At 66.3% G+C, this 14,330-nt stretch overlaps 1 protein-coding gene across 1 annotated transcript in view; it reads right to left on the bottom strand.

The window, feature by feature from the left end:
* PKD1 (polycystin 1, transient receptor potential channel interacting) overlaps positions 1 to 14,330 on the bottom strand; it is a 37,772-nt gene that overhangs the window by 4,008 nt on the left and 19,434 nt on the right. Inside the window, exons 13-35 of the mRNA XM_040254109.1 lie at positions 13,959 to 14,134; positions 13,644 to 13,774; positions 9,500 to 13,113; positions 9,170 to 9,319; positions 8,137 to 8,280; positions 7,777 to 8,056; positions 7,498 to 7,711; positions 7,242 to 7,413; positions 7,005 to 7,157; positions 6,252 to 6,396; positions 5,533 to 6,153; positions 5,144 to 5,300; positions 4,801 to 5,053; positions 4,525 to 4,720; positions 2,805 to 2,975; positions 2,573 to 2,716; positions 2,282 to 2,492; positions 2,073 to 2,199; positions 1,252 to 1,368; positions 1,124 to 1,173; positions 561 to 745; positions 396 to 489; positions 30 to 148 (exon numbers count right to left, since the gene is read on the bottom strand). Of these exons, the coding sequence (XP_040110043.1) occupies positions 30 to 148; positions 396 to 489; positions 561 to 745; positions 1,124 to 1,173; positions 1,252 to 1,368; positions 2,073 to 2,199; positions 2,282 to 2,492; positions 2,573 to 2,716; positions 2,805 to 2,975; positions 4,525 to 4,720; positions 4,801 to 5,053; positions 5,144 to 5,300; positions 5,533 to 6,153; positions 6,252 to 6,396; positions 7,005 to 7,157; positions 7,242 to 7,413; positions 7,498 to 7,711; positions 7,777 to 8,056; positions 8,137 to 8,280; positions 9,170 to 9,319; positions 9,500 to 13,113; positions 13,644 to 13,774; positions 13,959 to 14,134 (7,624 nt within the window). The remainder of the gene's footprint in view (positions 1 to 29; positions 149 to 395; positions 490 to 560; positions 746 to 1,123; positions 1,174 to 1,251; positions 1,369 to 2,072; positions 2,200 to 2,281; positions 2,493 to 2,572; positions 2,717 to 2,804; positions 2,976 to 4,524; positions 4,721 to 4,800; positions 5,054 to 5,143; positions 5,301 to 5,532; positions 6,154 to 6,251; positions 6,397 to 7,004; positions 7,158 to 7,241; positions 7,414 to 7,497; positions 7,712 to 7,776; positions 8,057 to 8,136; positions 8,281 to 9,169; positions 9,320 to 9,499; positions 13,114 to 13,643; positions 13,775 to 13,958; positions 14,135 to 14,330) is intronic.

Consider the following 14,330-nt stretch of genomic DNA (forward strand, 5'->3'; position numbering starts at 1 on the left):
GGAGGCTGTCCCGGGACTTGGGCACGCACCTGTCCTGGGGAGCCTGGCCGGCAGGGGCTGTTCCCAAGTCAGGCCTGGGCTGGGCAACCCCGTGTCCCCCAGGCTCCGCAGCATCACGGGCTGAGTCTTCTCACCAGGGGCGCTGCACCTGAGGCAAGATGGGGGCACTTTCCCGTCAGCAGCACACTGCTCAGGGGCGCGGCCAGCCCCCTCTGGCCTCTGTGGAAGAGGACGCCGCCCCAGGCCAGGCAGAGGGTGCCAGGCCCACTGGCTGCTTGGGGATGCTCGCCTCGCAGTACTGGGACCCGATGCCCATCCTTCCTGCCACTGCTCCAGCAGCCGTTGCCCCACAGCACCGTACCTCCCCACCACCGCCCCTGGAACCCAGCACTCACAGGCCAGCGAGGAGGTCTGTTTCTCCTTGCATGTCCTGGGTTGGGGCCAGGCTGCCGGCCCCTTCAGCCAGGATCTGCCGGATCAGGTCCTCATCTGGAGGGGGCAAGACAGGTCATCCCAGAGCCCTCCTGGGGGGCCAGGCAGCGCCTCCCCACCCCGCACACCTGAAGCAGAGAAGTACTTGGCAGGCGAGGAGGGGCTGACCAGGGAGAGACTGTCCTCCTCTGGGCCTGGCGTGAGGCCCATCCGGCCCCGAGCCAGCCGCTGCAGGGCGCTGCCCATGACGGATGGGTCACTCAGCAAGTCTGGCCAGCTGAGGGCACCTTCGCTGGATGGCCAGCACACCAGGCTGCAGGTAACAGTCAGCAAGGGGTGCCGGGGCACGTGATTGCACACACACCCAACCCAAGTCACAGGCAGACACGCAGAGCTCTAAGCAAACACTCCCAGGACAGGCGTGTAACACACGGATGAGTACATGTGACCCACATGACACACGGAGAACATGCAACCCACATGACACACGGAAGAGGATACGCAACGCCCACGACACATGAATGGAGACACGTGATGCCCACGACACACGGATGAGGACAAGTGACCCATACAACACGTGGAGGAGGACACACAATGCCCACGACACACAGACAAGGACACGTGACACGACCCTCGCAAGGCATAGCTGACCCACACAGGAAACAGCTCATGCTTTCTGTAGAGACCCCACCTTTTAGAATCCTCCAGAAATAAGTCCTGTTTCATTTGTCCAGCAAAGGCCTGTTGAGGACACAGAGAGCCTGATCCCAGAGTGCCCAGGCGGCAGCCCCACCTGGGCAGGCCCCGGGGAGCCCGCACCTCGGCACCAAGTCCCGGGAAGGTGAGCACGGAGCTGTCCAGCATGGACGAGTCCAGGCAGCTGTCCACGTCCAGTGCCTGTGGGCCTGCAGGGGTGGGGCTTGGTCCCCCTGCCACCTGCGGGAGAGGCAGGTGGTCAGCGGGACACAGCTCGGGTCCCCGCTTGGGGAGGCATGCCCACCCTGGCAAGCAGAGTCTGCAGCAGTGCTGTCCTGAGAACCTTCTAAAACCACAGGAGTGCTCTACACCTACAGACTCCATCACAGGAGCCACTTGCCATATGCCGACATGGAGCGCCAGGAGTGACTCCTGTGACCGAGAAGCTGAAGTTGTATCTAACTTGAATCAGCGTAGCCGTGGATGGCCACACAGAGCTAAGGACGACCCTACCAGGCTGCTGGCCGAGGCGTGTGGCCTTTGCTGAGCACTGCGTGAGGTCTCTGGCTGGCTCTGGCCTCAGGGAAGAGTCAGGGGGTGCCCCTGTCAGGTTTTATCGAGCCCGTCTGGGACTGGTGCTGGTCTTTCCATGACCGCTCGGGGGACTCGCCAGTGAAGCCACCTGGGCTGTTCTTGAAGCTTTTAAGTGACCTCCTACTGCCGCGCTGGCCCGGGGTCTGCTCAGACTTTGTCCTTGGGTCGGTTTTTCTCAGAACCTGCGGCCCGTCGTCTGGGGAGCCCGTCCCTGACTGCCCAGTGACCTGAGGCGCAGGCATCGGCAGCTCACGGGGCCCGTTCACGCCTGACTCTGACGTGCTCTGGGTGCTGACCCCTCCTGGCCCCCCTGGACAGCCTGGCCACGCTCAGGAGCCCCACGCACCCACCTTGCTCCGGGACATGCGGAAGAGGAACAGGATGGCCAAGTAGACCGGGTAGACGACCAGGCTAGACACCAAGCCAACGGCGACGGTGTCCAGGCTCAGCGGGGCCAGGCTGGATGTGGGGCCCTGGCTGCAGGAGAGGACACATGGGCTGGCTTGCGGGGAGGAGATGGGGGGTGCCAAGGCAGGCGGGTGGGCCCCGCAGCACGCACCTGTGGGCGCTGTCCCCCACAGTCCCGTACCACACGGCATTAGCACCCAGGAAGAGGCCGAGGAGGAGGACGCAGCACGTGGCGCGCTGAACGCGTGTGAAGCGGCTCCGAGGCGGCCGGTCCCACATGGAGAGCCAAACGTGCTTGTCGAAGAAGCCGCGCTGCAGCTCGGCCACCAGGAGGCGCTGGAACTGCCGCAGGGCCACATCGCCTACGGGGGACAGGCGGGCTTCAGGAGACCCCAGGCCCGGCATTGGTTTGCTTCGTGGCGGCCGCCAGGAGGGGTCTTACTTGCAGCCAGCACCTCCTTCTCCACCAGGCCCCCATTGGCCTCCGTCTCCACTGACAGCCAGTCGTTGACCAGGAAGAAGGTGCTGCGGGCGCTCTGCAGGTCCCGGACAATGACGTGCTGCAGGAACCAGGCGGGGCTCAGCCCTGTGAGAGCGGGCGGGTGGTCAGGGGTGGCAGGCAGTCAGGGCCAGTGGGCGGTGGGCAGGTGGGGCAGGCAGTGAGCGGGCCCCACCTTTGTTGTCATGCCACACGCGGATCTTCCACAGGCGGCCCAGGCTGTGTGGGGTGGCGATCTGGAAGACATCCAGGCTGTTGCGCTGGAAGGCTCCATCCCCATCCAGGTGTCGGTGGCCGCTGCGGCCGTCTGCCCCGTACAGCATGATGCCCACATGAGCCGTGGTCCCTGGAGCAGGGATGGACATGGGCGTGACTCTGGGTTTCTGTCCACGGACACTGACCCCGGGTGCATCTGCCTGTCGATCTCCCTTCAACAGGCACGGCCCTCGCCCCATGGCTCCGACACAGATGATCTCAGGCCCTCAAACTTTTCCACAGACAGCCCCGGTAGCGGCGGAGCATTAACTGTGAGTGGACACGTGGACCAGAAGCGCGGCTGCCAGCCTGCAGTCTGCTGCGCAAATAAGGGACCCGCGTCCTGGTGGCGGCTGCTGGCAGCGCCCTTTCCACAGCCTGCTGCTGACCAGCCACCGCGCACCCGTCTCACACCAACCACCAAGCGCACAGTGGTCCGGCCCCGTGTCCGGCCACAATAAACCCACACGACGCTTTATGAATGTCATAGAGAGGAACAGAAGAAAACTTCAAAAATGAAAATTTCCCTGGACTTCCTTGGCGGTCCAGTGGTAAAAATCTGCCTTGCAATGAAGGGGACACAAGTTCGATCCCTGGTCCCAGAAGATTCCGTTATGCGGTGGGACAACTCAGCCCGGGCGCCTCAGTGACAAAGCCCGGGCGCCGCAGTGTTGAGTCAGCGCCGGGAGCCCGTGCTCTACAACTAGAGAGGAGCGCCCGCGCCAGTAGAGAAAGCCCACACAGCAACCAAGACCTGGGGCAGCTTCAGGATAAACACATAAAAATTTAAGAAAATAAACACTTTCCTAACAAGAGAGGGGACCTGGTGATAAAGACGAAAGCACAGCAAAGAGATGAAAACCAGTACCGAAAAAATGCACTTTGAATCAAAGGCAAACACGTGACTGAAGACCCAGCCAACTGTGCGGCTCCCGCTGCCACCCCAGGCCCTAAAAATGCCGCCAGTGGCAACGAGTGGCTGACATGAGCGAGGACATTGGTTACAACAAAAAGGATGAAGACACCGTGGAGCAACCAATATGGCAAACGCTTCTTCACGTGAGACGAGCTCTCAGAGGTGCTTCACAGCAGAAGCAAGGATGACGTGGGCAGTAAAATGACCTCTGGCCAAAACACAAGGACGCTCCTAAGGAAGCACTCACTGACGGGTACACCACTCAGACTACTTGCTCAGTTTCCCACAAAGAAACAAGATGCCTGGTCTCAGCGTCCAACATGCAGTACTGACCCCACACCAACCTGCTTCTCTGATGGCTATAACTGATGGTCAGAGAGCTAGGGACAATTTTTTCACCCAGACCACCTGCTACCGTTTAGTAATCACCTCCCATACCGATAGATGCGCTTCCCTGGGGGCTCAAACAGTAAAGAATCTGCCTGCAATGTAGGAGACCCAGGTCTATCCCTGGGTCGGGAAGATCCCCAGGAGAAGGGAATGGCAACCCACTCCAGTATTCTTGCCTGGAGAATTCCATGGCGGGCTACAGACCGTGGGGCCACTTAGTGACTAAACCACCACATGGTTGATGGTTCGGCTGGTCCTGCCTGCCTGTGCATGCCTGTGGGACTGCATGACCACAGGCCATGCCTGTGGACCTGCCCTGCTGGAAGCTCCTCACCTGAGCCCCGGCCCCAGCCGGTCTTGACCAGGATCTCATACTTGAAGCGGCCCCCCTTCCCGCAGAACGGGATGGCGCGGACCCGGCGGACGTCCAGCTGGTCCAGCTTCCGCAGGATCACGGCCATGACTGCGTAGGTCAGCAGGCACACAGCGCAGGTCAGCAGGACAACGTGGTTGACGCCGGAGGCCGACTCCTGGGGAGACAGGCCCGTCAGCCCCGAGGCTGCGCACCATGGCGCCGGGCTCCCCTCCGTCTGGGTGTGGCGCCACTCACAGGGAAGGTGAACTCGATGCGGCTGGCGGGCACGAAGAGGCTGGCACCGAAGGCGGTGAGGTGGCGGGTGAGGCAGACGGCCTCGCGGGGCGAGGTCTCCTCCAGGGGTGCCAACCCCTCCGTGCGCCACGCCATGTGCTCCTCGCTGAAGTACTGGCAGAGCGACGTGTACAGACCCACAGACACCGCCAGCGCCGACCAGCGGAAGTGGCTGCTCAGGTTCAGGTGGTAGCTCGCGCCCAAATCGCGGGACCTGGAGAGGGGCATGTCACGGCCAGGCCCCGCCCCACCCACTCGGCCACTCCCACCACGGGGAGCCCACCCTCCAAGGCCCGCTGCGCACCCTGGGGCGATGAAGAAGGTGTAGGGCCTGTGGTCGCTGCCCGCCAGGGCCTCCAGGCTGATCCTCTTGCTGGCTGAGCAGTTGTGCTCGTTGGGCCAGGGCTCCGAGTGGAGGTAGGCGGCCAGGAAGGGCTCGGGCTCGTCTGGCAAGTACTGTTCTGTGGGTGGGCGGCACGGGCAGGCTCAGACCCCTGCCCAGGCAGCCCACACGCCCTGGGAGCCCACCCATGGCCCTCCGGCCGGGCCCCTAGAGCCTCATGAAGCAGGACATAGGCCGCAAGTTGGGGGTGCCCATGAGAAATGCCGGTTTAGCTGGCCACCCTGCAGCCCCACATGGGCTGGGCCGAGAGAGGAGGAGGCCGCCCACCAAGGGCCCCGCCAGCCACGCACCATCCAGCACCGTGAAGGTGAGCTGCAGGTGCAGCCCCGCCTTGGGGTTGCTGTTCTCAGGAGTGACCACGACGCTGACCGAGGCCCGGGGCTGGATGACGGCGGAACCGGCAGAGACGCGCTGGCCCTGGGCGGCCTGGTCCGAGTTGTTGGGCACCTTCACAGTGATGGCGCGCTCTGAGGCGAGCTGCCTGATGGGGATCTGGGCGCCGGCCTGCGTCTGGAAGGCCATGGAGGCCACCTTGGTGGAGACGGTGTAGTTGCTGATGTAGCCGAAGGGGAAGGGGTTGGAGTCCACAAGCAGGATGAGCTGCACCACGTCGCTGAGGTTGGGCAGGGCCGCGCTGAAGGCCTCAGGGATGGAAAAGTGGCAGCCAGGGCCCGGGGCGTCACCCTGGCACAGCAGGCTCCGCGGGTCCGAGCGCTTGCCCTGTGCCAGGATCTCCTCACCCGCCAGCGTCAGGGGCTCCTCGTTGAGCACGCGGGAGCGCGTGAGAATACCCACGAGGGTGGACGAGAGCTGGTAGGCCCTGGACGCCACCAGCAGTGAGGGCGGCTCCGCCCCCAGCTCCGAGGGCTGTGGGCCCTGCACATCCGAGCTGGCCACATGGATGAGGTCACCTGTGGGCGGGAGGGGAGGTGGGGGGAGGCAAGTGAGGGGAGGGGTATGGGAGGAGTCAGAGGAGAGGAGGGGGCAGAGGTCGGCAGGGGCGGTGCACCTGTGATGTTGAGGATGCTGTCTGCGATGGTGGTGGGCGTCCCCGATCCCGTGGCGGTCTCCGCCTGCAGGATGCGCATCATGTCTTCCAGCCTGTGCAGCGTCTTCTTCAGGCACGAGCGGCACACGAGCTCCCGGCTGGACACCTGCAGGGTGCCCGCACCAAGTCCAGCCGGCTGGCCAGGCCAGGTGGGGCTCACCCCACTCACCCTGCCCCTAGCGCAGCCACTGCAGGGGCCTCCCCGCTCCTCCAGCCGATTCGAAGCACCCTTCCCGCTGCATTCTGCAGAATCCACACTGAACACACCTCCGCCCCCAGTCTCTCTCCCGGGAGCCCCTCAGTGACTCTTCCCCACATGTAGGCCAAGTTCAAGGTAACGTGGCCCCACTAGCCATCCCGGCCCCTCACACGGCTGAGCCAGCTACAGAGCAGATGGTGACCACGGCCAACGCAGAGACCCTGCACTGCCCTCCTGAGGCCTCAGCAGCAGCCACTGGCCTCCCCTGGCACCACGGCCCCATCAGAATGGAGCCCAGCCCAGCCTGGCCGCCGACTCCTGGGCAACGGAGAGGGGAACCACAGGCCCCGGGGGGCACAGAACAGCATCTCCACTCCGCACCCCACCCCAGTGCTCCTTGTGCTCAGAGCCCCGGGGGGCCGCCCTGGGGGGCATGCAGCCATGCAGGCTTGGCTGGGGAGGGAGCTCTCAGAGTGTGGGGAGGCCGGGCTGCCATGGGGCTGGGTCCACCCTACCGTGCATTGGGCCAGCGCGGCCGCCACCTGCTGGATGTCGTCCACTGTATTGACCCGCAGGGACACCAATGTCTCCGTGATGTTCTTGCGTATCTGGGCGCGCAGCTCCTGCCTGGGGTCCGGCTCCGCCAGTACAGGCAGGGCCTGCTCGTACTGTGGGCACAGGGCTGTCAGCAGGCAGCGCTGGCTGGACACCAGCAAAGGGGGCTTCCCGGGACCTGTGGGGATCGTGCCCACCTCATTGAGCACAGCGATGAGCGCCAGTGAGTACTCCATGACATGCTGGGGGTCGGCCTGCCGCAGCAGCCCCGGCAGCGTGTTCCCCGCCAGGCTATGCAGCCAGTCCGTGAGGTCTGGGGGGCCGTCGGCAGGGTCCCCGGGGGGGTCTGGCAGGGTGATGGTCAGAGACCTAGAGGCAGAGGCGGGGCGTGAATGGGGCTGGGCCCTCTCCTGCCCCTTGGCCGGCTGGCTGGCTCTGTGGGCATGGGCTCACCTGTTGAGGGCGACCACGGCGGCCCCCAGCTGGTCCTGCACCAGCACAGCCAGGCCCACCATGAAGTGGGGCGCGAAGCCGGGCGGCAGCACGGCCCCGTAGGAGGCAAGGCTGCCCTTGTAGACACAGAACTCCTCGCAGTGGCCCTGGCGGCAGCGCCGCAGCTGCAGGGCGTACACCAGCGGCGCACCTGCGTCCTCCGCGTCCTGCCAGCCTGTGGGCCCAGGGTGTCAGCGGGGTCCCCACCCAGCCCGCCCGCCCCGCGGCAGCTGTACTCACCCGTGCACTCGAAGTGCAGCTTGGTGGTGAGTGCGCGCACGTCCTCCAATGGGAAGAGGCGGCAGGAGCCGCCCCGCGGCGGGCGGTTGGGCGCCAGGCGGATGGAGGCGCAGCCCTGCTCCTGGCCCGAGCGGCCCAGCACGGTCAGCGTGAAGGTGTAGCCCTCGCCGTCGCGCAGCACGCCCCGCCGCACCACCAGCCGCATGCCCGCACCACCCGTGGATGTGGTTGTTGCGTCCAGCACCAGCGTCTCATTGCTGAAGCTGCGCGCGGCCCACAGCTGAGGGGGAACAGAGACCACGGTGCTCGGGGGAGGGTCTCCCCAGGACCACCCAGCGCCCTCAGCCCGTTCCCACTCACCCCGCGCTCTGGGCCCCCATCGCAGTTGTCACAGCGGCCCTCCAGGTACACGTAGGAGCTGCGGCTGACTGCGTACACCGCCTGTGCCTTGCAGGACACGCATTCCAGGGACACAATGGGCACCCGGCCGCTGCGGACCAGCACCTGGAAGCCCGTGGGGTGAGGGGCACTGCCACCCGCGTGGGCTCTGCTTGCGACCCCAGACCCTCCCATCTGCCCCGGGCGGAGGGCAGCAGCAGACCCTGTCGCGCCCCAGCCCTCCTGTGCCTCCGCCCCTGCCGGCTCCACCTGCCAAGGCTCCTTCCTCTCAGGCCCAGCTCTCACCCAGGACTCTGGGTGGTTTTGTGACTCCCAGGCTGGGGGAGGGGATTCAAGGAGCACAGACCATGAGGGCTTGTTTTCTGCAGCCCCCAGGGGCCCCGACAGGCGCGCAGACACAAGCGGATGGAGAAGCAGAGACAAGAAGGCGTGAGCGAGCGCACTCATCTGTGCGGGGACAACAGCGAGCCAGGTGTGGCTCCGTCCGAGCCCCCTGCTGCTGTGCACTCTGGGGGGTCCCTGGCACACAACCCCAGATGGACCCTCTAGGCAGAACCCCCTCCAGGCAGAGGCCTGGCACCCCCCTGGCATGGGGGATGCACCCCATCCCGGGCACCAGCAGGGCCTGGTGCACTGACTGCCGTCACAGCTGGTGGGGTGCTGCGCTCAGGGAGGGTGCTCCATGCACGTGAGGCCAGGCCTCCCCGTTCCGGGAGGGGCCCCCACGTGCCGGGAGGAGATGGCCTAGGACCGTGCCCCGAGGCTTCCTACGCTGCTGTAGCCTTTCTGGAGGGAAGCCAAGCCGACGGCCATCTCATTAAACAGAAACGGCATCGAAAGGAGTGATAACTCAAGACCGATGGCTTCCAAAAACCCCCAAAACGTAAAAAAAGCCCTTAGGAACAGGAGCTGGGCACTGCGTGGGCTCTGCCTCACCGGCCGCGCCCATCCCAGGGCCAAGGGCTCTTCAAGGCTGGGCCGCGGCAGCACCCACCGTCTGGCTGGTGACCTCCTCCTTGCGGCCAGCCTTCCACACGGTCAGGTTGAAGGTGTACTCCACACCGGCACGCAGGCGCTCCCGAGGGATGGTGACCACGCTGCTCCCGCGGGGCCCGAAGTTCAGCGCACACCCACCGGTCTCACTCTGCAGCCCGTAACGGGGCAGGGTGGGGGGTGAGACCCCAGAGCCGCTCTGGCCTGAGGCGGCAAGACCCCCTACCCCCTACCGCGGTCCAACACCCCCCTGGCACCCAGAGCCCAGGCCTGCCGGGCTTGTCACGCAGACCCGAGCAGGGCGGGGAGGGTGCGTGCCCCCGTGGCTGACCTGCGTCGCGGCCACACAGGCCCAGTGGAAGCTGAGGGGCGTCTGGTCGCCATCCTCCAGGTTGGGGTCGTAGGACTTGCTCCCGTCCAGCACCAGGTCCTGAGAGTCTGACCACACGCGGGAGGAGCCGCCCTCCACGATGGGCACTAGACGCTCGGGGGCCACTGTCACGTTGGCCTGGATGCTCCGGGCCAGCGGGGTGTCCCCAAACGACACCACGAACACAAAGCAGTAGTGGCCCACAGGCAGTGCGAGCCGCGGCACCACCAGCTGGGGCCGGCTCACATCCACACCGGGCAGGGCCACCCGGGCCGCACGCCCAGGCCGCTGGCAGCTGGCGGCGCGGTACACCTCCCAGCGATACTCGGTCTGGTAGGTGACGCAGTCCCGCAGGTCCACGTGGGCCTCCAGGTAGTTGCGCTGGGAACGCCGCATGAGCACCTGTGGGGGCAGGGCCACGTCCACCGCCGGCTCCCTGCAGGCCAGCACGTGGACAGTGACCGTGGCCTGCGCCACGAAGAAGCTCACCAGGTTGGAGGCATTCACCTGCACGGGGTAGTCCCCGGGCTGCAGGTAGGAGTGTGCCGCCCAGGGCACCTCCGTGTCCTCTGCCGGGGCCCCGTCCCCGAAGTCCCAGCGGTAGGACACGCGCCGGGCACTGGGGCTGGTGGCCGCCTCAAAGTGGGCAGAGCGGTTGGCGAAGCAGCGGGGGCCGCGCAGCGCCACATGCTGGATGGCGTCTTGCACCTCCACCAGCAGCGTGCAGTTCACGCCGCCCAGCTCGTTGAAGGCGCGCACGTGGATCTCCAGCAGCCCCGCGGCCACGGGAGTGTAGGTGACATCACGGCCCGACAGGATGACCAGTGAGTCTCCCTGCACCTTCTGCAGCGAGAAGTACCAGGCATAGGCGACGCGGGAGCCCCGCTGTACGCGGGCGCTGAAGTTCCGCTCTGCACCCGTGGCGATGGCCGGCCCGCAGCAGTCGGGCACCTGCAGCCCACCCACGGCCTCCAGCACCGAGACGCGCACCTGGGCCTGTGCCCGGCTTACGCGGTTCTCAGCGTGCACGCTCACCGTGTAGTCCCCGACCCGGGGGAAGCTGCGGGAGAAGTGGGGCATAGGTAGCACCTCGAGGCCGCCCCCGCTGACCTGCAGGAGGAAGCGGACGGTCGATCCAGCGGCCAGCAAGATCTGAAAGTGCACCAGCTGCCCGGGCTCCACCACCTTCCTGCTGGCCCACAGCACCAGGCCCACAATGGGCTCCTGCACGGTGAGGTTGTGCGTGGCCACGACCCAGCTGACCGCGTTGGAGGCATTGAGCTGGACCGAGACCGGGCCAGCGTCAGGGAGGACCACGGTGACATGCTGGCCCTGCCTGCTGCCACCTGGCACAGCCCAGCGCCAGCTCACGTCGGTGCCTGCGTCCAGCTGCCCCCAGAAGGGCACCGTGGAACCGGCCACCACGAAGCCGCCGTCCAATTCCCTGGCGTGGATGCTGAGGCCACTGACAGGCACCTGCACGACCACCTCCACGCTGGCATTGGCCGAGCCCAGCTGGTTCTCGGCCACGACTGTGACCAGGCACAGGCCAGGGCTGGGGAAGCTGAGGGTGGTGGATGGCGCCTGGGTCTCCCAGCGTAGCCCCTCCTCCAGGGACCAGCTGTAAGTGACACTGCTGCCCCCAGCCAGCTCGGCCCAGAGGGTGACGCTTGTGTTGACAGCAGCTGGGTTCGGGGAGGCGGTGATGGCCAGCCACCCCACCGGCTCCACGAAGTCCACCGTGCAGTTGGCTGAGGCACTGCCCAGCATGTTGGTGGCCCGCAGCTGGACATGGTAGGTGCCAGCCTCAAGCACTGTGAGCGAGAAGGCTTTGCCGCTGCCGGCCAGGGAGGGGCCACCATCGCGCTGAGCGGCCCAGCTGTAGGAGATGTTGGTGCCGTCCCGCACCACAGCCTGCAGTTGCAGTGTGCGGTTGGTAGGGAAGCAGCAGCCACCGCCCACCACCTGTAGCCCCTCGATGTGCTGGAGGACATAGACAAAGATGCTGTCTTGGGCGGCGCCCACCTCGTTCTCGGCCGTGACGATGATGTTGAAGGTGCCCACAGAGCGGAAGGTGTAAGAGATGGTGGGGCCCCCAGGGATGGGCGTGCAGCGGTCGCAGAGGACCCAGGAGTAGCGCACGTCACTGCCAGCCTCCAGCGCGGTGCTGAAGCTCACGCTGCCATTGAGGGGCACCACTGTGCGGCTGGCGTTCACACTGAGCCCCCGCACGCGCCGCTGCACTGTCACGTTCAGCCGGGCCTCGCCCCGGCTCACCTCATTCCAGCCGGCCACCCTGACTTGGAAGCAGCCTGTGCTGCTGTAGGCGTGAGTGACTGTGGGGCCCTGCAGCTGCCCGCCGTCCCCCAGCTCCCACAGGTAGCTGGCGGGGCGCCCGCGGCCCACAGCGGAGAACAGGTAGGGCTGCTGCAGCTCCAGAGCGTGGGAACTGTTGACCCTGATGCCTGTGACCTCCACGGGCTCCAGCACCTCCACCAGCGCCGAGTCATTGGCGGCCGAGATGTTGTTGGCCGCGGTGACTGTCACGAGGTAGGAGCCAGCGAGCCGGTAGGTGAACGTGGCCTCGGGGCCCCCGACGCGGGCGGCGGCATCCTCGGTGCCGAAGTCCCAGGTGTAGCGGTAGGAGAAGGGGGGCCAGGCGTGGGCCACCAAGCGGGCCTCGTCCCCGAGCCGCACGAACTGCCTCTCCGGTTGCAGGGTGACGTTGCCCAGCTCGGGCTCCACGCAGACGCTGCTAAAGTAGTGTGCTCTGTTCACGCGGCTTGACAGCACCAGCGCCAGCGGGAACGTGCCACTGTGCGTAAAGCTGTGCATCACAGTTGGGTTCCCCTGGATGCTGATGTTGGGTGAGCCGTCCCCGAAGGTCCAGTCAAAGACGTAGTGGGCAGGGTCCCCAGTGACATGGGCCGTGAGCCGGGCATGCAGCTGGGAGGCGATGCAGGCCACCGGGTCGATCCACAGCACCTCCAGAACAAAGACGTGCACCGGCAGGCTGCGGGCCAGGCGGCCGGCGGGGCTGGAGGCGCCCACCGTCACCGTGCAGTTCTGCGCCCGCCGGTACACATGCTCTACCGTGGCCTCGGGGCCCGTGAGCACCGTGCCGTCCCCCATGTCGAAAGTCCACGTGACATTGTCGCCGGAATCCAGGGCAGCGCTGACCACCGCAGGCACACCCTGCTCCACGGCAGAGCTCAGACTCACCGTCAGGCCGCGGAGCTCCTCGAAGACGCGGACGCTAATGCCTGCCACCACATGGCTTACTGTGTTGTTGACCTCCAGGTGGACATGGTACATGCCCCTCGAGGCGAACGTGTGGTTGACCTCTGGCTGGGGCTGGGTGACAGCTGGGGAGCCGTCCCCAAAGTCCCACGTGTAGAGGACACCGCCCGGTGATGGAAGCGGGCGCGGGAAGAAGGCGACGGGCTGGCCAGCCACCAGGACCTGGCTGCCCATGGCCACGGCCACAGCGGGCAGGGCGGCACGCACACTGACAGGCACCTGCTGCGTCAGGTTCTCGAAGGCGGTGGACACAAGGAGGGTCAGGCTGTACTCACCTGGTGGACAGGCCCCGAGCTGGAGTGTGGCCGAGCCAGCACTGCCACCCTGCTCGCAACCCACCCCCGCCCCCAGGCTGTGGGCGCGGCCGCGGGGCAAACAGGGCCCCAGGCAAAGTGTGAACACAGGCAGCCCTAGGCCCACGTGCTCTCCACATGGGGTGAGGCAGAAGGAGGTGAAGGGGAACTCAGGTGCAAATGCCCTTGGGTGATGGGCGGGTGCAGGGCCAGGATCACAGGGCTGTTTACACTTCCGTGTGAGGCTTCTGGGACTTCAGAAGCGACTTACGAGGATCTCCCCTTCTCCCCAAGAAAAGGCTCTGGGATGGGGCGGGAGGGATGGAAGGGGTCTGTTTCTGGCCAGCAGACTCGCATCACGGGTCTCTGTGGCCCAGTCCCCCCTCACCTCCCTTCTCCATGCTCGTGGGGGCCCCAGGCCATCAGCCCAGCTGTGCCCTGGAGGCAGGACCCAGGAGCGCCCCACGGGGAGGTGCTGCCCCGGGGAAAGCGCCCGAGCCGCCGGCCCTCACCTGGGGCGGTGTAGACGTGCGAGGCGGTGTGCTCCACCAGCACCTGGGCCACTGTGGGGTCTGGGGCCTCGAAGGCCTCGTACGGAGGCTTGAACTGGCTGATCGCGTGCTCCCCGTCCCCAAACGTCCATCTGCCGGGGCAGGGAGCAGGCAGTGAGCAGCCTGGGGAGGGCCCGCTGCGTCCCTGCAGCGCCTGCTGGCCTGGCTGCAGCCCTCTCCCCACGAACCACCGCCCTGCTGCAGCCCCCTCCGAAGGGCCCGCGTCCCCAGCCCGACCTGGGAAGGAGGTGGGGCTGGGGGAGACGCCGCACTCACAGGAAGGCCACCTCCACTGCCGAGTCCACCAGCACGTGGGCGGCCAGCGCCAGCGTGGTGTTGGGGGCCAGAACAGGTGGCACTGCCGACACGTGCAGGCCCCGCATCCGGTGCATTGGCTCCACGGTGACGTTGAAGTGTGCGCTGGCGCTGCTCACATGGTTGGAGGCTGTCAGCTGTGGACACAGGCAGCAGTAAGCAGGCTGCCCGCCAGCCGCGAGGCGCTATGGACAGAGCCCCCCAAGGCCCGCCCTCACCCACCGGGGCCACGGGGTCCTCGGGAGGAGAGTGGAGCAACGCACAGCTCCGCCCCACGCCCCGGCCACCCCTGCGCCAGAGAGCCCCGCCCCCGTGCCCAAGACCCCTGCCCAC

Source organism: Oryx dammah, unplaced genomic scaffold, assembly GCF_014754425.2.
Source record: "Oryx dammah isolate SB20612 unplaced genomic scaffold, SCBI_Odam_1.1 HiC_scaffold_2, whole genome shotgun sequence".
Lineage (NCBI taxonomy): Eukaryota > Metazoa > Chordata > Mammalia > Artiodactyla > Bovidae > Oryx > Oryx dammah.